Source organism: Oncorhynchus tshawytscha, linkage group LG10 (assembly GCF_018296145.1).
Source record: "Oncorhynchus tshawytscha isolate Ot180627B linkage group LG10, Otsh_v2.0, whole genome shotgun sequence".
NCBI classification, from domain to species: Eukaryota; Metazoa; Chordata; class Actinopteri; order Salmoniformes; family Salmonidae; genus Oncorhynchus; species Oncorhynchus tshawytscha.
Window position 1 is genome coordinate 62,881,248 of NC_056438.1, and position 24,913 is coordinate 62,906,160.

At 42.6% G+C, this 24,913-nt stretch overlaps 2 protein-coding genes across 2 annotated transcripts in view; both read right to left on the reverse strand.

The window, feature by feature from the left end:
- Positions 1-1,064: 1,064 nt before the first annotated feature.
- LOC112260590 (RING finger protein 11-like) lies at positions 1,065-6,451 on the reverse strand. The gene is made up of 3 exons (XM_024435819.2): positions 5,835-6,451; positions 2,278-2,447; positions 1,065-2,030 (listed from the first exon to the last, which is right to left on the reverse strand). Exons 1-3 carry the CDS (start codon positions 5,952-5,954, stop codon positions 1,859-1,861), a joined length of 462 nt encoding a protein of 153 aa, XP_024291587.1. The 5' UTR covers positions 5,955-6,451; the 3' UTR covers positions 1,065-1,858.
- A 389-nt stretch (positions 6,452-6,840) lies between these two features.
- LOC112247493 (voltage-dependent R-type calcium channel subunit alpha-1E-like) overlaps positions 6,841-24,913 on the reverse strand; it is a 69,430-nt gene continuing 51,357 nt past the window's right edge. Inside the window, 22 exon segments of the mRNA XM_042328834.1 lie at positions 6,841-9,151; positions 9,356-9,525; positions 10,714-10,849; positions 12,509-12,611; positions 14,314-14,423; positions 15,407-15,507; positions 15,603-15,710; positions 15,972-16,089; positions 16,289-16,385; positions 16,596-16,723; positions 16,945-17,119; positions 17,279-17,370; positions 17,470-17,535; positions 17,743-17,862; positions 18,466-18,546; positions 18,688-18,798; positions 19,042-19,206; positions 21,665-21,866; positions 22,297-22,434; positions 22,770-22,930; positions 23,342-23,438; positions 24,422-24,433. Of these exon segments, the coding sequence (XP_042184768.1) occupies positions 8,606-9,151; positions 9,356-9,525; positions 10,714-10,849; positions 12,509-12,611; positions 14,314-14,423; positions 15,407-15,507; positions 15,603-15,710; positions 15,972-16,089; positions 16,289-16,385; positions 16,596-16,723; positions 16,945-17,119; positions 17,279-17,370; positions 17,470-17,535; positions 17,743-17,862; positions 18,466-18,546; positions 18,688-18,798; positions 19,042-19,206; positions 21,665-21,866; positions 22,297-22,434; positions 22,770-22,930; positions 23,342-23,438; positions 24,422-24,433 (3,037 nt within the window). The 3' untranslated portion in view covers positions 6,841-8,605.

The following is a 24,913-nucleotide window of genomic DNA, read 5'->3' on the forward strand; positions in this document are numbered from 1 at the left end:
ATTGCTTCTTTAATCAGAACAACAGTTTTCAGCTGTGCTAACATAATTGCAAAAAGGTTTTCTAGTGATCAATTAGCCTTTTAAAATTATAAACTTGAATTAGCTAACACAACGTGCCAAATCGTCCTTTTCCAGCTACAATAGTCATTTACAACATTAACCATGTCTACACTGTATTTCTGATAAATTTGATGTTCTTTTAATGGACAAAAAATGTGCTTTTCTTTCAAAAACAAGGACATTTCTAAGTGACCCCAAACTTTTGAACAGTAGTGTATGTGTTTCACCATTAAACATATCATAGTCTAATAGAGGATGGGCTTTGGGTGATTTCTGCACTGTGTATGTGCATACTATAATTGTTTTTGTTGTAATCCTAAAAGGAGACTATGCTCTGTAACTTATTTTATTTTGAAACACTAAAACAGGGTATGCTTCAGTCCGTAGAGAGATAACCATTATTGCGCCACCATGCCGGCTTTCCTGGGGCTGTTTTGCCATTACTAAGTCATATTCAGAGTGCAGGATTTTATGACTTTAGAAGACTGATGAGTCATGTTATTGTCTTGTTGTTGCCAGCTGTGGGTTCCAAAGGAATCTTATGATACCTCTTGGTGACCAAATTCAGATGACAGAAAATGATCTAATCCCATTCCCAGCTACTAATCATGGTGAATAATGATTGGCTGGGATGGGATGCCACCGAGACCTGCTCAAGTGGAAATGCAGTGAGCCATCACTACAGTAACAGCCCCTCCCCCATCTGACCATAACATCACCAACCCAATCCTAGTACTGTATTCAACAGCTGACTCAGGAATCCAGTCCACCACAGACGCACATATTATGCCTGCTTGTCCTCCTATGTAGACAGTTGCCTAATGTTGCCTTCTTTCAGTCAGACCATGACTCAGCCAGTTCAGAGCCAGTTCAGTTCAGAGCCAGTTCCAGTGCCAGCTCCAGTTCAGAGCCAGTTCCAGTTCAGAGCCAGTTCCAGTTCAGAGACAGTTCAGTTCAGAGCCAGTTCAGTTTAGAGCCAGTTCAGTTCAGAGACAGTTCAGTTCAGAGACAGTTCAGTTCAGAGACAGTTCCAGTTCAGAGCAAGTTCCAGTTCCAGTTCTGAGCCAGTTCCAGTTCTGAGCCAGTTCCAATTCCAGTTCTGAGCCAGTTCCAGTTGTGAGCCAGTTCCAGTTCAGAGCCAGTTCCAGTTCAAAGCCAGTTCCAGTTCTGAACCAGTTCCAGTTCTGAGCCACTTCCAATTCAGAGCCAGTTCCAGTTCAGAGCCAGTTCCAGTTCTGAACCAGTTCCAGTTCAAAGCCAGTTCCAGTTCTGAGCCAGTTCCAGTTCAAGTTCAGAGCCAGTTCCAGTTCAGAGCCCATTCCAGTTCAGAGCCAGTCCCAGTTCAGAGCCAGTTCCAGTTCAGAGCCAGTTCCAGTTCAGAGCCAGTCTCAGTTCAGAGCCAGTCCCAGTTCAGAGCCAGTCCCAGTTCAGAGCCAGTACCAGTTCAGAGCCAATACCAGTTCAGAGCCAGTTCCAGTTCAGAGCTAGTCTCAGTTCAGAGCCAGTCCCAGTTCAGAGCCAGTCCCAGTTCAGAGCCAGTTCCAGGTGATGGGTGGATGGGTCCAAGTCTTTTCATTGTTAATCACTAGTGTTTCCATAGTCTCTCTCTCGTATGTCATCACCGACCAAGACACTGTGCTGCTCCTTATCCCAAGGTAAAAAGCAGAGGGGAAGGGGGCAGCATGTGTGTGTTTGTTGGGGCTGGTGGAAGTGTGTGTGTATGTGTGCGTGTGTTTGTAGGGGGGGTGGCAAGGCAGAGCTCGGCAGAAGGGGGTAGTGTTGTATTTAGGGTCAGTGGTCAGTTGGTCTCGTAAGTGGAGAGCAGGGCGGCGTCCACAGGCTCCATGCAGGAGGGACAGGTGAAGGACCTCATCAGCCAGTCGTCTATACAGTCCATGTGGTAGATGTGCATACAGGGTAGAAACCGGATGGGGTCCCCGTACACAAAGTCCATCATACATATCACACACCTAGAAAATGGGTCAAAACATGTATGAATAGTTGTTTTGATCATTTTTTCCTCAGCAATTTAACTGACCAGGAAAAACTCTGGGCACTAGTTATGTTATACACAGTTACATGCTACAACAAGGGCCAGAGTTTTACCTGCTCAGGTCACATAAACAGTGACCTTTATATATTACATCAGAGAACAAAAACAGTGGTAAACTAATAATATTAAGATATTAATAAAAACAGTGGTAAACAGATGCTTACTCTCTGATTTTCTTCTCGGAGCCGTCCCGTCCTCCATCGTAGACACCCCGGGGGAGGTGCTGGATGAGGCCGATACGCTGGGCGATACGAACCTGCTCCTCCTCAGTCAGCTGGCTGGCCAGGCGGGCCTGGCTGGGGGTGGGGTGGTACACCGGCATGTGGGCCTCCTCCTGGAAAAAAGACATACCCATACAGAAAGTCAATCCATGGGCCAACTCAACTGAACTGTTCCCATGACCCAGTGTTTCAACAACCATTGTATAAGCGGGGTTGGGTGGTCTGTTCCATCTAAGGCTGTTCTACCTAATGACGTATATACAGTTGAAGTCGGAAGTTTACATACACCTTAGCCAAATGTAATTAAACTCAGTTTTTCACAATTCCCGACATTTAATCAGAGTAGAAATTCCCTGTTTTAGGTCAGTTAGGATCACCACTTTATTTGAAGAATGTGAAATGTCAGAATAATAGAAGAAAGAATCATTTATTTCAGCTTTAATTTCTTTGATCACATTCCCAGTGGGTCAGAAGTTTACATACACTCAATTAGTATTTGGTAGTATTGCCTTTCAATTGTTTAACTTGGGTCAAACGTTTCGGGTAGCCTTCCACAAGCTTCCCACAATAAGTTGGGTGAATTTCTGCCCATTCCTCCTAACAGAGTCAGGTTTGTAGGCCTCCCTGCTCGCCCATGCTTTTTCAGTTATGCCCACACATTTTCCATAGGACTGAGGTCAAGGCTTTGTGATGGCCACTCCAATAGCTTGACTTTGTTGTCCTTAAGCCATTTTGCCACAACTTTGGAAGTATGCTTGGGGTCATTGTCCATTTGGAAGACCCATTTGCGACCAAACTTTAACTTGATGTCTTGAGATGTTGCTTCAATATATACACATAAATGTTCCTACCTCATGATGCCATCTATTTTGTGTAGTGCACCAGTCCCTCCTGCAGCAAAGCACCCCTGCAACATGATGCTGCCACCCGCGTGCTTCATGGTTGGGATGGTGTCCTTCGGCTTGCAAGCCTCCCCCTTTTTCCTCCAAACATAACGATGGTCATTATGGCCAAACAGTTCTATTTTTGTTTCATCAGACCAGAGGACATTTCTCCAAAAAGTACAATCTTTGTCCCCATGTGCAGTTGGAAACCGTAGTCTGGCTTTTTTATGGCTGTTTTGGAGCAGTGAACGTTCCTTGCTGAGCGGCCTTTCAGGTTATGTTGATATAGGACACATTTTACTGTGGATATAGATACTTTTGTACCTGTTTCCTCCAGCATCTTCACAAGGTAATTTGATGTTGTTCTGGGATTGATTGGACTTTTCGCACCAAAGTACGTTAATCTCTAGGAGGCAGAACGTATCTCCTTCCTGAGCGGTATGACGGCTGCGTGGTCCCATGGTGTTTGTACTTGTGTACTATTGTTTGTACAGATAAACGTGGTACCTTTAGGAGTTTAGAAATTGCTCCCAAGGATGAATCAGACTTGTGGAGGTCTAAAAAATGTTTTCTGAGGGCTTTGATTGATTTCTTTTGATTTTCCCATGATGTCAAGCAAAGAAGCACTGAGTTTGAAGGTAGGCCTTGAAATACATCCTCATGAACACCTCCAATTGACTCAAATGATGTCAATTAGGATATCAGAAGCTTCTAAAGCCACAACCTCATTTTCTGGAATTTTCCAAGCTGTTTAAAGGCACATACTTAGTGTATGTAAACTTCTGACCCACTGGAATTGTGACACAGTGAATTATCAGTGAAATAATCTGTCTGTGAACAATTGTTGGAAAAATTACTTGTGTCATGCACAAAGTAGATGTCCTAACCGACTTGCCAAAACTATGGTTTGTTAACAAGAAATTTGTGGAGTGGTTGAAAAACAAGTTTTATTGACTCCAACCTAAGTGTATGTAAACTTCCCACTTCAACTGTAAACCCTAGATTGCTGATGCTATATATTGGCCATTGAAAGGCTTTGAAGCCACTGGTCGGCCATATTGGCGACAGTGTTTCAATTAAATGGTTCAAGGACAAAATTACATGTATTTATTCTGTTGTTGTAGTGGGGACAGTAACATTAGTAATCTAAAATAAATACTTTAAAGATTTTTTGTTGTTGATTTTTGTTGATTTTCTTTTTAATGTTTAGCTCACATAATATAATTTAAAATTATGCACTAAAGTGTCTGTAATAGAATAAACGTGTCAAAAACAAATACAGACATTAAGAAATGCATTTCTAAATCTTCCAAAATAATTTGTATAATTGAGGAATACCAAGATGGATGTGCGGTGGCTTCAATACAGCGCCACCTGCCAGTCATCCAGGGTTTACAAACATACATCATCGGTTCCACCCCGCCTAAGAGTTTGTCTTGCATTTGTTTCAATTGACAATGTTGTTGCCAGAGGGAACCTGGAAATTAAACTAGCAGAAACACTGCCACGGCAAATCCAATTCATAAACAATTACACTACTTTTGGGCAGCCAGCGTATGACTAGGCAGCCATCTAGTATTGGGTGATTTGAGGTGGAATCATGTGTGAGGCCTACATGAAAGTGTGATACAACAAGGAGAAAGAAGGAGTCTATCATAATGGTTTATCACGCTGTGTGTTCTGCGCTGTGACGAGCCAAAACACACACCCTGCCATGGATAAAGCAGCCGGAAAAAACTGCCCAGTCTGGACATTCTTGGCAAGCCTGTTTAGAACACTTTTGTGAGATTGAAAAGCGTTTGGGCATTAAAAGTGTTGTGTGTGTTTTTCTCTTTGTGTGACTGAGCATGTTCAACTATTGATATGTGAAAACTGAGACCCACAACAATCAGTTGCAAATAGGCCTACCTATGAAAACAATCATTTCAATGCAACACTATTGCTCAGCCCTTTAAATATTTTATTGTGGCTCATCTGATGTAGCCTAGCTTTTAAAACCATACATTTGACAGCAACATTTAACTTTAAACTATACCTAGATGAATGGGTCAGTAATGGTATGGAATCATATAAAAGAAAATAATTAATCTAGCTAAATAATTAGGAAATATTTGACCAGATTCTCTAAAGATGCTATTGACCCCTGGGTCTTGCATGATTCTGTCAATTCGCATAGCAATACTTAAAGCTAGGGTCCTTAATTGATGCAATAACAAAGTGGTTACCTCGCCTCTGTTTTGGTAAAATGCTGAGGGATGGGCCTGGAGAAATGGAACCCCTCTTAAATTAATTCAGAGCTATGGATGCAATAAGGACTGACCATCCACGATATCAAAATTATAATTATAACCATGATTAGAGGCTATACAGTGTTTGTTTACAATTTACACAAATGTTTACAAACAAAACAAGCTTATATTTTGGGTTCTAAGGTACATGAGGGGAATATATAGTAATATATAATATAGTACGACTGTTGAACTAAGCTCATGAGGCATTTATCAGTTATACTCTTCAAAGATCAGGGGTTATAACTATATGATGAATGTATAATTTCAACAATTAATGTAGCAACTAAGGATTCTAGCTTTAACATTAGTAGCTATACAGTCTGACCTGGTAAGGCGGAGGTGGCTCCAAATCTGGGTCTGCCTCCCCATAACTTGCTCTGTCAGACTGGGATTCGTGAAGCAGAGATATATCGTCGGACGTCGGCGATTTGAGACAATTGCCCATGTCCACTTCTCAGTCCCTCGTTGTTTATCTAGCTTGTAAACTTGCTACTGTTCGTTTACAACCAAATGTATATTCCCCTCGTTGAAGAAGTAATGTTATTACACATTAAATACTATTTAACAACCCATTAAAACATAATATACATGTTCATATAAACATTAGCTCGAGACCCATCAGCTGTCCAAGCTATTCAACATCATCAGACCATCACAGTCAAAACAAAGAGCTAGCTAGATACTGCTGCTAGCTAACGCTTTTGGCTAACCAGCTAGTGACTTCCTTGATTAATATAATTCATTCCTCGGCCTAAGATTTGAAATTAAAAATGTTCGCTAAAATAGAAACTATCATAACGACATTAGCGATAGAACATCTATATTTTTCACAAATATAGACCACTGACTTCGCGAATAAAGTAAGTGTCTGGCTAGCTTGCAATATTATTCAATTTTTTCAACCTGAACTCGGCGTCCATTGGATATGACGTAACGGCTTTAGTGTTGTTGTCTTTGTCATAAAGTGAATGAGAGGAGTTTGCATTTTGCACTTTCATTGGATGGTTGCAATGCAACGTCACACGAGGAAAAGAAAAGTGGTGGCTGGCACAAGACCCCAAATAGTCTGTTATTTCAGGTTTTTTTTAATGATATACAATTTTGTTCTTAAACAAAGATCGCAATTGTTGGTTTAATCTCATAATTCATGTATAGTTATTCCCTGAAGTGGTCTACTGTAAAGTGTAAAAAAACATTCAGCAAAATGTTTATTCCTGACCTTACCCAGTCATTAGAGCCTTATAGAGAGTTATATAAGGACTGGAGTTGACCATTGGTCCACATCAGATACCTAGACAAGCAGCCACATAACTGCAATTAAGGATACTTTTCTTGGAATTTAGGAAACTTTTATTCATACTGTATATACAACTATTTTACACATATAAACCAAACAACTATTTGCATTCAAGGAACTGATTATACATTTCTGTTTTTTGGTTAAGTGAGTTTCACAGAATCATTACCCTTTTTCAGGCAAATAAAACAAATACATATACATGTACCTTAAATGAACATTCCAGAAATATCCTATTCCGTCCTTCAAGTGTGTTGTGAGCTGAAAGGGATATGTTCTCTTACAATATTGCAGAAAGCATGGTATAAATACACTATTAGCAAACCATTCTAAATAACAGGTAAAATCAGGTGTGTTGAAAACATCTTCCTACATGTGTCGTCTGTAATGGCTCATACAATATTTTAATAAACCAATCTAGGTAGAAAATATACAGTTGCAGTGAGGTATCTGACACATACTGATTACATGGTAGGCTAATGAAGAAGAGGAGAACATGGATGGCTACATTGATGAAGAAAATACTCAAGTTCATTATTGTTTCTGGCCAGTTATTGACTCCGGAAGATGAGAAGGAATGAATCAGTCAAATGTTTAAAAAAATATTGTAACATCTGAAGAAAAACAGGTACAGTACAGTACAGTACATCGACAAGATGAAGGTAGGTTCAAGACAGCCACAGGTTCTGCTGGTTTTCCTATTGGCTTAATAAAGGTTTGGATAGAAGCCATGTTCTGGATATAGTCCTAGTCATTTGGATCTCTAGAGTCCTGTTCATAACTTCCTTCCCTATCTTTCAAATCACAAAAAATAATGTATAATTTTATTGAAAGCAATTACATTTCATGACCTTGTTGGTTGCTGTCCATTGTCCTGCAAGTTGGTAAAAAAAGAAGAAATCATACAGATTTCCAACAGAAGACAATGTGCCATTCACTTTTCTGCTTGTATTAATGATTGTTTTATTCCTTTAAAAAATGACAACAGGAGTTACATCGTTTACGTATGAATAGATTCTCATTAAAGAAGCGTGTTCCCTTTGTAGACAGTAAAGGGATAGGAAATCTAATGGTGGAGGGTGCAAAATGTCAAAAACTAACTCAGTTCTACTCAAATTTTGAAAAAACATTGCTTGATTAATTATTGTTTGGGTGTATTTTGTTACATAGACATGACTACATTTCATTCATTTATAAAGTACTTTTACAGTTACCCTTCTTTATGGCCATGTATCCTACTCAAGACAATGAAGTGGTACTGGTGGTAAATTTATAGGAAAAAAACCCACATGTATTTACAAAAACCATGGCTTTCATAGACATTGTTACTCCTTATTTTGCACATAGTTACATATTCACACCCCACACACACCGTTAAGAGCAACACTGAATCAATGCCAGAGAAACACCTTCAGATATGACAATACCTATTGACACAAATTACAATTCTATTCATTTAATCTCTTTTCTGTCCATCCAAGGCTATTTGAGGTTTATTATTACGCTCTTTATTTTGATAGTCAGAATATAAATGAACCACAGTCAAATATTTGTGGGTAGATATTTATTGTACATTTTTTGTGTGGATTTGAAAGGGATTCCACTTGCAAAAGTCAAAAACAATGTTCTTATTTTTTGTTCTCCTCTCACATTTGAGCAAACATACTACAATCACACAGGTGTGCAGTAGTAAAGCAAGAGAGTGACAAATGTCCCTTTTCCATTATAATGTAATACAACTTTAACTCTTTACTCCCTACGCTCCTTCACCGCACCTCCGCCTCCACTTCTTCCTCTTCCTAGCAGCGGTCGTCCTCTTCTGTGTCGCTGAGTGGCTCACAGCCCGCAACAGAGACCGTCTGAGCCAGGCGTTTCCGGAAGTGTCCATTGGGGACCTGCCAGCTGCTCCTGGAACCCCGTCGAGCGGAGCTGAAGCTGGAGCTGGATGTGGAGCTGACCGTGTTAGCACGTCCCAGGCTGGTGGCTACCGCCGCCTCGAAAGTCAGCGTCTCCATGAACCCGGTGGGGTCCAGACTGTGCTCGTCCTCCTGCAGGGCCAGGTAGGGCTCCGACGGGTAGCGACGCAGGGGAGAGCCCTGCTGGTGGCGACGGCCCCTCGCCCCACTCTGTCCCTCTCCCCCTGCCCGGTCTCTGGAGGCTTCCCCTCTCCTCTGAGTCTCTGGGCTGCCCCTGTCGTCATCATCGTCCCCTGAGGGAGGGTGCGTGCGACACACCAGAGGAGAGTATGAGATGTGGGGATGGGAGCGTGTTGAGGTCTGGGATAGAGGGCGGCGGCTAGGGGTACTAGATTCAGAGGTGGGGAGGGGGCTGTCGGAGCTGTTGCCCTGGACACAAGAGTGGAAACACATTTAATACAAATGTCTGACTGTTTTTTTATAAGTGTGTATGTGGCCTACCAGTTCTTCAAATGTGGGTATGTGTTTGTGTCTAGTTGGTCAAAACTAGTGTTTGTGGCTTCAGGTGGTACTACTGGTGTATGGGTCTTTAATATGTGTCCTGGTAAAGCATCCTGCATGTGTGTGGCCTACCTGTTTGTCCAGGGGGTGTGTGTGCTCACGGCTAGGGGAGCGTGAGGGTTGCAGGCTCCTCTCCTCGGAGGTACAGCGGGACGTGTCTGGGGAGAGGAGGTGGCGGCGCTCTTTAGACCTCCCGCGCTCCTTCTCCGTATCCAACTGCCTCTTCCTTTCTGACCGCGACACTGGATGAGAAAGAGGAAGACCATGGCAAGGAGCACAGAGAAAGGGGAGCAGCAACAGATAAACAGAGAGGGGGACAGAGAGGGACAGCAACAGATAAACAGAGAGGGGGACAGAGAGAGACAGCAACAGATAAACAGAGAGGGGGACAGAGAGAGACAACAACAGATAAACAGAGAGGGGGACAGAGAGAGACAACAAGATAAAGAGAGAGGGTATGATCAAAAGACAGGATTGAGGCTACATGCTTGCGCCCATAAGTCGAACAATTAGCCTACAGTAAACACTATAGATCAATAGATAGCAACGTTATCAGTACACTGTAAATCAATAGATAGCAACGTTATCACTACACTGTAGATCAGTAAACAGTGATGTTATCATTACACTGTAGATCAGTAAATAGTAACATTACCACTACACTGTAGATCAGTAAATAGTAACATTACCACTACACTGTAGATCAGTAAACAGTGATGTTATCATTACACTGTAGATCAGTAAACAGTGATGTTACCACTACACTGTAGATCAGTAAATATTAATGTTATCAGTACACTGTAGATCAGTAAACAGTGATGTTATCACTACACTGTAGATTAGTAAACAGTGATGTTATCACTACACTGTAGATCAGTAAACAGTGATATTATCACTACACTGTAGATCAGTAAACAGTGATATTATCACTACACTGTAGATCAGTAAACAGTGATATTATCACTACACTGTAGATCAGTAAACAGTGATGTTATCACTACACTGTAGACCAGTAAATAGTAACATTACCACTACACTGTAGATCAGTAAACAGTAATGTTACCACTACACTGTAGATCAGTAAATAGTAACATTACCACTACACTGTGAATCAGTAAATAGTAATGTTACCACTACACTGTGAATCAGTAAATAGTAATGTTACCACTACACTATAGATCAGTAAATAGTAATGTTACCACTACACTGTGAATCAGTAAATAGTAATGTTACCGCTACACTATAGATCAGTAAAGAGAATGTTGATGACAAGTGGATTATCATTGATGCACTCAGGATAAAGACATAAAAAAGACATGGAAAAAGAATAACTCTTTAAACATACAATGACCACACATGAATACCACCCCTTATCATGCCAGTGGGACTGATAAGAGGAGAGGTCACGTGAGTAGAGAGTGGAGACTGACCAGCAGCCTTGTAGCTCTTGTGGCGTGGTCTGTACAGTCTATCAGGACTTTTCTTCTCCTCCTGCCTCAGGCCATTCACCCTCTGGTCAGCCACAGCGGACGAGGACCGCTTCATAGAGCCACTGGCCATCTCGGTCTGCACACACACACACACACACACGCACACACACACACACGCACATACACACAGAGGAGAAGACAACCAAATACCCACAAATACCATAAAATACGTTTTATTACTTTGGAAGAAATCCATCCATAATTTCTATCCATGCTCACTATTCCAGGCAATTAACAGGTCAACTAGAACGCTTGAACTGCCTAATTTCCCCCCTCAACTCATTTTGTGGAGAGAAAGACAGAGAGAGAGGTCAGGCCAAACATACCAGTAACCCAGGATCAATAAAACACAATTCTGAACCGCTAGCATTCCGTAGAAAAACATCCATGTTGATTATATCTCTCCAGAAACACCAGCAGCAAACGGTAGACAGATCAAATCCATTTCTCTCTCTAAACGGCACAACCAGTGTAGCCTGGTCATTGTCTTCTGTCACACAGACATGCATGTCACACTCTGGTGCCCCCTTGCTGCCCGGGCCCTTCCGGCCCCTGGAGGAGTCAGTGTGGTCAGAGGGCAGTACCTGTGGCTCTACAGCCAGACGAGGCATGGAGGAGGCCCGTACACACAGCCCCCTGCCAAACGGGAGCTCCAGTGGGTCAGGAATCAACCCACTGCACTCCCCTGCACTCACCTATATCGGACCAGAGACAGAGAGAGGGGAGAGATAGAGTATAGTACAGTAGAGATCAGGCTGGTCAATTCAGTACTGGGACTAACTGCCTTTTGGGGTTCCAGCCAAGGAGGACTTCAGACAATGTTACATGGTAAAAATTTGCAAGGCCTTTCTGCAATTGGGTGAATCAAACCTAGGCCATTCCATTGTCACCAACCAATCAGAAGCCATTCCAGCCAAAGAGCCACAGATTAACAACCAATGACAACAAGGAGACTGACCCCAGAAAGATTGGGCAAAGCTGGAGGAGAAAGTCAGAGAGCAAGAGGAGATGGCAGCACAAGCACATCACTACAACAATAAATGAGAAGAGAGAGACCAGAACAACAATTGGGCCTACTGTTATACATTCTCATGCAAATTCAGATCTGGATACACTAAACATCCTGAGCCAGACAAGTTCACCTTTCCTTAAACCCCGTCATGACTCATGTAACTCCCTAGTGAAAATACACATAGAATAAGGCAAACAGTAACAGTAACAGATATCCAGGGTCAAAGTCGTAACATTCTTATAGGGAAAACAGTACACTGATGACTAGTTCAACCAAACAGCCTATAAACAGCACAATGAACAGCGAGAATGCCTGCATCTCCTTTAAACCTCCACTAATCAGACTACAACTTAGGCAAGGACAGAAACACATAGAAACATGAATGCTGTGCTCTGCGATGCACTATTAGTATCTTCATTCAACCATTACTATTAGATAAGTGTAATTGATTCATTGTTGTCTATGAGTGGGTTGATATTTTGCGCTTTACCGCAAGAGGTTAGGTTTTCAACGGGCAGTATTTTATATTTTGCCCACAGCTGACTTTCTTTTTTGGCTCCTAGCAAAGGGCTTTATAGAGCTATCATTGTACACTTACTAAATTATATAAAGGCTTCTGTGTGTGTGTACTTTGTGTAGTTGGTGTTTGTGCTAGTTTAGTGTGGTGTACAGTACTCCTGTGATGTGTTTCTACAGTACATAGGACTTGGTCCTTCTCGTTACCCTGGAGTGTTGGCTTCTGGTGTCCGTGTCAGAGGTCATGGGCTGCATGTTGAGCAGGTCCTGGGGGGAGAGAGGACTCAACGCCACCAGGCCTCCTCTGGTCCTACAGAGGGAAGCAAGTCACAGAGGAAATTCTGTCAAACACAAATGTGACTCATTTCAGGAAACTAGGCATATGTCGCACGTCACTACTTTTAAAAAATATTATTATTACTCTTTTTTATCAAAATGTGTTTTTTTTTGGCAGAAATGCCTTCTGGAACATGTGAACTTTCATGTGCCTTAATAACAAACTTGTATTCCATCCATAAATACGAATCAAATTGTCAAAGTACGAGCCTAGATGGTTTAGCCACGGAAAAAGAAGGCAGAAACCTTCCCGCTAGCCATGATTGGCTGTGATAATGTATGGGCTGGATATGCCGGGAGATGAGTTTGGATTGGTCTGCCATGTAGCATGCTTCTGTCTATAACGTGAGCTGTTCAGTATGTTTTGACAGCCCTTTCTACCACACCATTTTTGAAAGATATAACGTTAGCCAACGAGAACAACAAAAGTGTTGCAACTTTTCTCAACAACATTGCACACGCCACAGTCCGTGTGAATCGGAGTGACTTGACACAACGCTGGCCAAACAAGATGTAGCTACAAACAAAACGGAGTTAAATGGTTCTAGTCTGTGAAGTGTTTGTCCATGTATATGTTAAGAGTCTAGCTACATTTTCAGATATAAGTTTCTAATTTTGTGAGAAAGTTTTTTTTTATTGCAAGCTAAAGCATACTGTTAGTTAGGTAAGCAAATGCTAGCTTGCTGGCTCGCTAGCTAATATTATGTGTATGACCAGTGTAGTAATACTATTCGAATCAGAAATCAATTTGCATTGCTAGTTATAGCCTAATGTTAGCTTGCTAATATTGAACCTAGTTTGATAGCTTTAGCTACCTGCAGATTCACACTACAGCTATTACAATGTTTGTTTTCGCAGTAGTATGAGTTGGGATTATGCCGGTTAATTGTTTAGCTAGCTAGCTACCTAGCTAGCTACATGTCTAAACAAAAGACTCCACATCGTCCGGATTATTACATGATCCATCAAATTAGCCAGGTGTGTCTGGGGGTGATAACGGCCATCTATTGTATTTCATGAACATGTGTACATGTCTAGACAATAGTGACCCATCCACTTAGCTAGATGTGGCTGGGAGGTGGTTATAGCATTTCCTTCACATGACCAATCAATTTAGACAAGTGTGTCAGGTAAGTGTCATCTAATATTGATAAAATATTTATACAATATTTTTATCTGGACACTTTCTGTTTTAGATATCACTACTATGCAAGTAACCACTTCTGTATCCTGTGCATGTGACAAATAAACATAGATTTTATTTGATATAGCGTGTGTTTACCACATGGCCTCACATGTGAATCTTTAAAGAGATGGGTGGGGCTAAGGCTTAAGAGGGTGTGAACGATGCTGAATGGGTGTAGACAAAGAAAAGCTCTCTAGTAGGTGTACCAAAACATTCAAGGGCCATTTTCTCAAAAGTGGGGTTACAAGTTTCAAGTATCAACTTTCAAAGCAGAATTACTTTCCCATTGTTTCTCAACTGCAGTGTATGATTTACAATTTTTTAGCTCTGCGCCTCTACTTTAATCCAACCTAAAAAAACATTAAAAATGTTGCTACATAAGGCCGAATCAAGGGGGTCGGTCACAAATACTTACTAAAGGCACAAGGCTCAAGGCACACACACACACACACACGAATGCAAGCAAGCCTGCACGCACAGACTGACTCACAGGGCGGAGCCAGCACTGTGGGGCATGCAGGGCAGGGGCTGAGCATTGGACAGAATGTCTTCAGAGAGGGTCGAGGCATCCAGCCGCTGGAACGGCATCAGACTGGCCTTCTGTAGAGGAGACCACACCAAGCAATACATCACTACAGGCACTATGTTGTGTACCACACAAGATACTGACTGTTACGTTTGATTTTGACCCCCCCTTCGTTCAGGGACACATTATTCACATTATTCCATTTATGTTAGTCACATGTCTGTGGAACTTGTTCAGTTTATGTCTAAGTTGTTGAATCTTGTTTGTTCAATACAAATATTTACACATGTTAAGTTTGCTGAAAATAAACGCAGTTGACAGTGAGAGGACATTTCTTTTTTTGCTGAGTTTGCCCATTCACCCTATGAATGGCACACAATCCACAAATGTCTCAAGGCTGTCTCCTCCCCTTTATTTACACTGATTGAATTGGATTTAACAAGTGACATCAATAAGGGAGCTTTATTTTTCCTTTTTTTTTTAACCCCTTTTTCTCCCCAATTTCGTGGTGTCCAATTGTTGTAGTAGCTACTATCTTGTCTCATCCCTACAACTCCCGTACGGGCTCGGGAGAGACGAAGGTTGAAAGTCATGCGTCCTCCAATACACAACCCAACCAAGCCACACTGCTTCTTAACACAGCGCGCATCCAACCCGGAAGCCAGCCGCACCAATGTGTCGGAGCAAACAACTGTGCACCTGGCAACCTTGGTTAGCGCGCACTGCGCCCGGCCCGCCACAGGAGTCGCTGGTGCGCGATGAGACAAAGACATCCCTACCGACCAAGGACGACGCTAGGCCAATTGTGCGTCGCCCCATGGACCTCCCGGTTGCGGACGGTTACGACAGAGCCTGTGCGCGAACCCAGAGTCTCTGACGGCACAGTACAGGGCCCTAACCACAGTACAGGGCCCTAACCACTGCGCCACCCGGGAGGTCTTGGGATCATAGCTTTCACCTGGATTCACCTGGTCAGTCTATGTCTTGGAAAGAGCAGGTTTTCATAATGTTTAGTACACTCAGTGTATATAATGTGTATATGGTGTGTATAGCTGACCTGTGCTTCCAGCTGTGCTCTCAGCTTCTTGGCTTTGTTCTGTTTGAAGTAGTCCATGATCATCATGGAGGCATATATCTTACCTACTGTCATGTCAGAATCTGTAAAACACAGATTAGATTAGATTGCTAGTCACTGACTGACTGACTGACTCCCAGGTCTACCTCTCCATGTCTCTCTCCAGTGTGGGTCTGACCTTTGTTGATGGGCACGAGTACATCCAGGGTCTTCTGGGGGAGGTACGGCCATATCACACTGATCTCCTTCTGTAGCTCAGTGTCCAGAGCTACTCGGTCCTCCCCACCTGGACCACATTACAATAGATCTTTATTCAGCCATTATACACAGACAGGGGAAATGGTTAATGCTGCTAAATTTCCTGATTCAACTACTCAACCAATCACCAAGCCATTTATATGTTGAATCAGGTGTGTTACCGGTACTGGGCTGGACCAAAAGCCTGCATGCCCTAGGCAGTGTGGATCTCCAGGCTCAAGATGGAAGACCAAGTCTAAATTGAAAAAATTATGCAAATGCAGTGAGGCCTGGTGGTTTTAAACTCAACTCATTCCCTGACCTCGTGCGATCTTGATCTCCAGAGCAGTGCGGATGAGAGACATCAAGGTAGAGGTGAAGTGGACTGACATGTCCTCATCCACTGGCATGTTCATCAACACCAGCCTCTGTGGAGGGAGAGGGGAAAGGAGGGATGGGCAGAGAGAGAGTGAGGGAGAGAGGGAGAGATAGAGAGAGAGAGATGGAGGGCAGTAGAAAGGGAGGAAGAGAGATAGAGAGAATTCCACATACTTTACAGTGAAACAACTGTAAAAAAATATGACTATCCTAAATTTAAATGAATAAAATAAAGTGTTTATTCCATACCTTGTAGGCCATACCTCTGGGGCATTTCTTCCCCAGGCCCAGGGGTGGAGACATGTGGGTCAACATCTCATACATGGCGGTGTAGTGTATACGCCCACTACAGAAGAAACAGGGAAAATTAGGAAGGAGAAAGAGAGAGTTGAGGAGAAAATGTAAGGGTTAAGGCATTCATTTGGAGTTTGAAACAGAAGACGTTGGCCAGTCTAACACAGGAATTAAGGCAGTTCAGGCCTATTTAGCTTTTAGAGAGTCAATACACTGTCCTCTGCTGGGAAGAGTTGAGACATGGTGGTGTCTTCTCTCTCACCATGCTGCACGGTCGTACTCTCCCCAGACACGGACAAACTCATCCAGGTGATGAGGACCCAGGATGGAAGAGTCTCTGGTCAGATACTCAAAGTTATCCATGATCACAGCCACAAACAGATTCAGCATCTACAGAGTCACACAAGAGGAGAAGACGTGTGAGAGATAGCATCATGAACAATACTGATGTCCACATGTCCATGCATACAATCCAAAGAATTGCTTTTGTGTATCTGTGTAGCACTATCAAAAATTGCTCGTCTATCAGAAAAATGGACAGTGAGGGAGAGAAAGAGTGCTGAGAAAAAGTGGAGGAAAGGAGAAACAGCTTATTCCTGCAGCGTCCTCACCAGGAAAGAGCTGAAGAAGATGAAGGAGACAAAGTAGCAGTAGGCAAAGTCAGTACCACAGCCTCCCTCGTGGTCAGGGGACATGGTCATGGGTGCCATGGAGGAGTCTGGCTCACACTCCTGCCCCCCCAGACACGATAGCATGATCTCCTGCCATGACTCCCCCGTCGCACTCCTGTGTCAATTAATGAGTCAATTAATCAAGCAAGCAAGCAATTTATCAACCAATTAGTCTATTAAACATTAACCAATATATGAATTCATCAGTCAGCAAAATAATCTACTTATAGTTTTGAATATATCACAGCTTCTGATTCCTTCTCAATGCACCCACCTGAAGAGAAGCATCAGTGCACCGGAAAAGGTCTTGAAGTTGTTGTGCTGGTTGATATGGTTTTCATCGTTCAGTTTGATGTTTCCAAACACCTTGTGTGGATCAAGTGAGAAACACATGAAGCCGCAATACAACATCCTTTTTGTGGCTGAAGTTACCATTGTAAAGCATATAAGCTATGGAGGTCTTACCTGCATCCCAATGATGGCATAGATGAAGAACAGCATGGCAATGAGCAGACAAACATAAGGAAGAGCCTAGAGCAAAGAAGAGATACAAATAGAGAAGAATGATTTGGTTTTCCCAAGAACACACACCAGCAGCCGAGTCCCATCTGTGTGTGCAATGGCCAGCTGGGACTAAGGACATACAAAATAAAGACAGACTACTGGTTCTATTAACAAAGTCAGATATTTCTTAAGTGGACATGACAGGTGGTAAAAGCAGGGGAGAACATGGCTGACCTTGAAGGATTGTACAAAGGTCCAGAGCAGGATTCGTATGGTGTAGCCCTGCCTCAACAGTTTGATCAGTCTGGCAGCCCGGAACAGCTTCAGGAAACTCATATTGAATGTGTTTATTGACTGAGGTAGACAGACCACAGGAAATATAGAAGTCAGAATCACTTTTATTCACCAAGTACATTTATACATACCCAGAATTTGTCTTAGTGAATAGGTGCTGTCAGCAATAGACCACAGGAGGTTGGTGGCACCTTAACTGGGGAGGACGGGCTCCTGGTAATGGCTGGAGCGGAATCGGTGGAATGGTATCAAATACATCAAACACATGGTTTCCAATTGCGCCGTTCCAACCATTATTATGAGCCGTGCTCCCCTCAGCAGCCTCCACTGCTATAGACAAACGTACAGATACTATACAGACAGAGGAATTTACACAAAGTCAACATACAGAATATTCTATATAAATACAGTAAACATAAAACTGATGTATGACGGCAAGGCATATATGGAACAGAGAAGTGTTCGGGGACAGAGAAGACAGAACATACCCATAGGCAGGTAGGGATATATAGAGATGGATTTGATTGATGGCGAGTAATTGAACAAGTAAGTTTACAACTTTCATAGCCTATTTTTACTGAGAGAAAAAGCTTTACAGCATTACCAGCTCATGAATCACAGTGGTTATGAAGTAAAGGTTAAAGAGCTAAAGTGAAACATTACCTGTAAATCCACAATGATCTCAGTGATGCTGCCGAGCACAGTGATGAAGTCAAAAATGTTCCAAGTGTCTCGAAAATAGTTCTGCCAGGGGGCAAATGAGCACCATTATACAAAAGCAAGCCTCCTTTCTTGAATGGAAATGATTCTACCATAACATGCTACCATGTCCACCATAACATTCATTTTCCCAGTTGGACAGTTTAGTCCTGTTGTCTTGCTCACCACAAAACCAAAGGCCATGATCTTGAGGATACACTCCAGGGAGAAGAGAACAGTGAAGGCTGTGTTCAGGTGCTTCAGTACCGTGTCATATGCTGCTGGAGCTGAGTAGTACTGCGGACAGACAGGACACATTCAGAGTGAGACCGGAATGTATCCAACAGTGATGGCAAAGAAGTGGGTTACATGTTTAATACAAAGAGACAGAGATGTGTCATATTCAACTGTTATCAGACAAAGAGGGTTCCACTGGGCTTTCTCCTATGGATTTGAGACTGAGAGTGAAACTAAATTCTAACAAAGGCCTGCACATATGTCATGTTTATAAACTGTGTTACAAAGACATAGGCTCCATACCTTCATCATGAGCACCACAGTGTTGAGGGCGATCATGACCATCACTGTGTACTCAAACGATGGTGACGCCACAAAGTGCCACAGTCGGTACTGGAAGGTCTGTCTGTTCTGGGGCATGTAGCGCGTCAGGGGCTTGGCACTGATGGTAAAGTCAATGCATGCCCTCTGACGGAGAGAGAATAAAAAGAAGAGGAAGAAATCAGGAATGAAACTGTGAGATTATTGTGATCAATCAAATGTGTATATCTAATCAAGGTAACAAGATGGTTATTGTAGGTCAGGTATTCCCAAACTGGGGTATGCCTACCCCCAGGGGTACGCAATGCCGTCAGGGGTAAGCCAAATAAAAATGTGATTCACATTTTTTTTTTTTTATAATAACTTACATTTTTTTCTTCACATTTTCAAACAGTATATTTATATTTTCCAACGGGGCTATACATTTGGATGAGTTTTTATGAAACCATCTAGTGTTCATCGAAATATCAACACAATGTCAAATACAGGTAGCCTTGTCAAATAATTAACATCCAATCACATTAACCGTTACTCATCCAATCACGTTAACCGTTACTCTCTCGCAGGAAACCTTCACTCTTGCACAGACATTTAGAAACGAAACATGACAATTTGAAAAATAAGCCACAGGAGTTTTTTGAGCGAGAATAAAGATGACTTTCAAGTAGTAAGACAACAACACTGTTTCACGACACATCAGTGACATGGCAGGAGATGTTTTGAAACAATTACTGCTTCCCATACAAGCCAGTGAATTCTATGCGTTACAGCTGGATGAGTCAACAGACGTGGCGGGCCTGGCACAGCTCCTGGTATATCTCTGTTACGTTTATGGGGGGTCAATTAAGGAAGACATTCTCTTCTGCAAACCACTGGAAACCAGGACAACAGGAGAGGATATTTTAAAGTACTGGACATCTTTGTGACATCAAATGGACTTTGTGTTGGTATCTGTACTGATGGCTCAAAAGCCATGACAGGGAGACATAGTGGAGTGATAACGCGCATGCAAGCAGTTGCTCCCGACGCCACTTGGGTCCACTGAGAGGCTCTTGCTGCCAAGGGAATGACTGACAGCTTGAAAGACATTTTGGAGACTGCAGTGAAAATGGTTAACTTTGTTAAATCAAGGCCCCTGAACTCTCGTGTATTTTCTGCATTATGCAATGATATGGGCAGCGGCCATGTAATGCTTTTACAAAAGTGAGCTGGTTATCAAGGGCAAAGTATTGACATGTCTTTTAAAATTGAGAGACGAGATTAAAGTTTTCTTTACTGACCATAATTTTCACTTGTCTGACTGCTTGCACGATGACGAGTTTCTCACACGACTGGGTGATGTTTTTTCTTTCCTGAATGATCTGAATCTGCAGGGAATCTCAGCAACTATATTCAATGTTCGGGACAAAATTGAGGCTATGATTAAGAAGTTGGAGCTCTTTTCTGTCTGCATTAACAAGGGCAACACACAGGTCTTTCCATCATTGTATAATGTGTTGTGTAAAAATGAACTCAAGCTTACTGTCACCTGTACTCCCTCTCCGGCCTCTAGGTCATCAGGCTGCTCGTTATGGAGCACACCTGTCACCAGCGCTACGCGCATAATGACACTCACCTGGACTCCATCACCTCCTTGATTACATGCCCTTTTATATATCACTCCCTTTGGTTTATTCCCCAGTCATCACTGTTTCTGTTCCTGTTCCTCATCAAAATTGCAACTAGCGGTTCTGTGAAAATTGAATTTAATCAGAAGCCACTGCCAGAGTTCTGGATAGGGATGCGCTCAGATTTTCTTGCCTTGAATATCACGCTGTTAAGACACTGATGACCTTTGCAACCACGTACCTATGTGAGAGTGGATTCTCGGCCCTCACAAGCATGAAAAATAAATACAGGCACAGACTGTGTTTGGAAAATGATTTAAGACTGAGGCTCTCTCCAATACAACATTGCAGAGTTATGTGCATCCTTTCAAGCACACCCTTCTCATTAACCTGTGGTAAGTTATTCACCATTTTTGATGAACAAATAAGGTTTTACATGTAAGATGGCTAAATAAAGAGCAAAATTATTGATTATTATATTATTATTTGTGCCCTGGTCCTATAAAAGCTCTTTGTCACTTCCCATGAGCCGGATTGTGACAACTCACACTCATTCTTATGTTTAATTAATGTATCGTATAGTGTGTGTGTGGGGGAGGCTTACAATGATGGCAAAAATCAACATTTGAGAGTGCGCTTACCCTGGTGCTAGAGAGGGTACGCAGCTGGAGGTTGAACGTTTGAAAGGGAACAGGACTATAAAATGTTTGGGAACCACTGTTTAGTGAATCAATTTCATGAAATCCTGTGTTTATTTTTGTGTTGTAAGAATGTATGTACAAGTTGAGTATTTGTATTTATTATGGATCCCCATTAGCTGTTGCCAAGGCAGTAGCTACTCTTCCTGGGGTCCAGCAGTAAGGTGCCACCAACCTCCTGTGGTCTATTTCTGGCAGCACCTATTCACTAAGTCAAATTCTGGGGTGATGGGGTCCAACAGTATGTTTAAGCTATAGTAGAATGGGAGTGCATTTGTGTGCTGCTTTTCTGTCCTGTACCTCGTTCTTCTCCAAGCTACACTCCTCCATCATCTTATCACCCTGTTCCTGGAAGGTAATGATGATGAGAGCGACGAAGATGTTGACAAAGAAGAAAGGGAAGACCACAAAGTAGACAACGTAAAAGATGGACATCTCCATCCTGTTGCCCCGACTTGGACCCATGTCCTCCTCTGTCACGTCCACAGAGTGCTGCAGAACCCTGGAGGTAAGGAGGGAGAGAAAAAAAAGTAGAGAGAGATAGGGAGGGAGAGAGAGAGAAGGAGAGAGAGAGAAGGAGACAGAGAGAGAGAGAGAGAGAGAGAGAAGGAGACAGAGAGAGAGCGAAAGAGCAAGAGAGCGAGAGAGAGAGAGAGAGCGAGAGAGAGAGTGAGAGAGAGAGAGCGAGAGAGAGAGTGAGAGAGAGAGAGCGAGAGAGAGAGTGAGAGAGAGAGCGAGAGAGAGAGAGAGAGCGAGAGAGAGAGTGAGAGAGAGAGAGAGAGAGAGAGAGAGAGAGAGAGCGAGAGAGAGAGTGAGAGAGAGAGAGCGAGAGAGAGAATAGTAACAAGCAAATGTCAACATTCTCTCTGAATCCCATATCAGTTGCATTCATGTTGTGTTAGAGCATAGTGCTGGGAACATCAGGGACTTACTGCGGCCAGCCCTCTCCAGTTGAAACAGTGAAGAGAGTGAGCAGAGCCCAGCACACGTTGTCATAGTGGAACTCATGCCTCTTCCACTCCCTCTTCTTCACTTCCTTCTTGTCTCGAGCGTAGTCAATGTAGTAACCTCTGTGAAGAACAGAACAGAGGTTAAAGGACAGAGACAGAGGAGGTAAGGATTCCTCTGATCACTCACCAATTTGAAATGGGTGTTGTGTGGACGATTGTGAATAAGTAAACGATTTGTTGTCTTTGTTTGTTCCAGTGTTTGTACTGTAAGTGGAGACTGCTGAGAGGAGAACGGCTCATAATAATGGCTGGAATGGAGTCAATGGAATGGTATCAAAAACATGTTATTTATGTGTTTGATATCATTCCATTCAGTCCATTCCATCCATTATAATGAGCCGTACTCCCCTCAGCAGCCTCCACTGGCGTACTGTACATCTGTGTGTTGGACTCACTGGCACTCCTTCTCTGTGTCCATGGAGCTGTCAGTGCAGTAAAAGAACTTTCCCTTGAAGAGCTGAACGGCGATGACAGCGAAGATAAACATGAAGAGCTGGTAGACGATGAGGATGTTGAAGACGTTCTTCAAAGATGTCACCACACAGTCAAACACCGCCTGTATAGGAGGAGGAGAGGAGGAGAGGATACATGGTTCCACGGATAGAAGGTAAAAACCCACATTCACTGGAAATTCCCTGAAAGATTTTGAAGATTTAATTCATTTTAATGAAGGACCTTTATGGAAAAACCCCTTGGATATCACGTGATCTTAACGCAAAGTTAATGTGATAACATGTGACAACATGTAAAGCAACATGTGATAACATGAAACTACACATGTGAAATCATGTGATTTCCACATGTGAAATCATGTGTTTTTCCTGTAAGGGGAGCCATGGTCAACAAAGCATTGGCATTGGTAGACAAGGTTGGGGTCAATTCCATTTCAATTCAGCCAATTCAGGAAGTAAACTGAAATTCCACAACCATGTTGGTATATGAACATAAACACAGTACAGTATGGTACCTTGAGTTTGGGGAGTCTCTTGATGGTCTTCAGAGGTCGTAGGACTCTCAAAACCCTGAGGGACTTGATGGTTTTGATGTCTCTGCCTTTGTTGTTCCTGTTGATGCAGACATGTGTTTTAGTGTACTGTGGACTCACAGGGAAGAAACACAAACACACATAGATGCACGCATGCACACACACATGCACGAGCGAGAGCACACACACACACACACACACACACACACACACACACACACACACACACACACACACACACACACACACACATCTCACACACACACACACACACACACACACACACACACACACACACACACACACACACACACACACACACACACACACACACACACACACACACACACACACACACACACACATCTCACACACACACACACACACACACACACACACACACACACACACACACACACACACACACACACACACACACACACACACACACACAAACACACACACACACACATCACACACACACACACACACACACACACACACACACACACACACACACACACACACACACACACACACACATCTCACAAACACACACACACACACACACACACACACACACACACACACACACACACACACACACACACACACACACACACACACACACACACACACACACATCACACAAACACACACACACACACACACACACACACACACACACACACACACACACACACACACACACACACACACACACACACACACACACACACACACACACACACACACACATACACATCTCACAAACACACAAGTGTTCACACAAATTAACAAAGCTCTTCATTTATTTTTTGTAATCTGAATTCATTTGAATTCAGTAAAATGTTTAAAATATTTGTAGCTGAATGAGAAGTATCCGAAAAAAGACATGGTGAATCGTGTACAAGAAGTATATGTATGAGAATTCTTTAAGAAGTTCAACAGGGAATTGTATGAGAAGTACATGAGAATTCTATGGGAAGCGCATGACAATTCGATGAGAAGTGCATGAGAATTCAATGAGAATTTTCTGAGAATGAGAAGTGTGTGCTTTACCCAATCACATTCCTGGAAGCCCCAACAGTGATAAATTCCACAGGAACAACAGAGAAATAGAAACATAAAGAGAGATCCACAACGAGCACCGCTCAGAGGATCACAGCTATATCCACAACAGAGAAATCAACAAACAGTCATATCTACATACAAGGCAGGGGAGAAAAACACATTCATTAACCTCGCAACCCAGAACTAAATCCTGTGTGTGCTAGCTACTGTACTTGATGATGTTATTAGTCTGTTAGCCTACAAAAGACTGAAAGTTCATTAACATGTCCACTTACATTTGAGTCATTTAGCAGACGCTCTTATGCAGAGCAATTAGGGTTAAGTGCCTTGCTCAAGGGTACATCCACAGATTTTTAACATTGTCGGCTCAGGGATTCAAACCAGTGACCTTTCGGTTACAGGCTAAACACTATTAACCGCTAGCCTACCCGTCGCCCCTTGTCAGAGGGAAAGAGTTATTACAAAGACATAGGAAATGCA

Coding starts and splice junctions, on each gene's coding strand:
- LOC112260590 (XM_024435819.2), bottom strand. CDS start 5,954: ATGGGCAATTGTCTCAAATCGCCGACGTCCGACGATATATCTCTGCTT. Junction 2,448..5,834: donor AGCCACCTCCGCCTTACCAG/GTCAGACTGTAT, acceptor TCTTTTTTCCAG/GAGGAGGCCCACATGCCGGT. Junction 2,031..2,277: donor TCCGAGAAGAAAATCAGAGA/GTAAGCATCTGT, acceptor CCCATTTTCTAG/GTGTGTGATATGTATGATGG.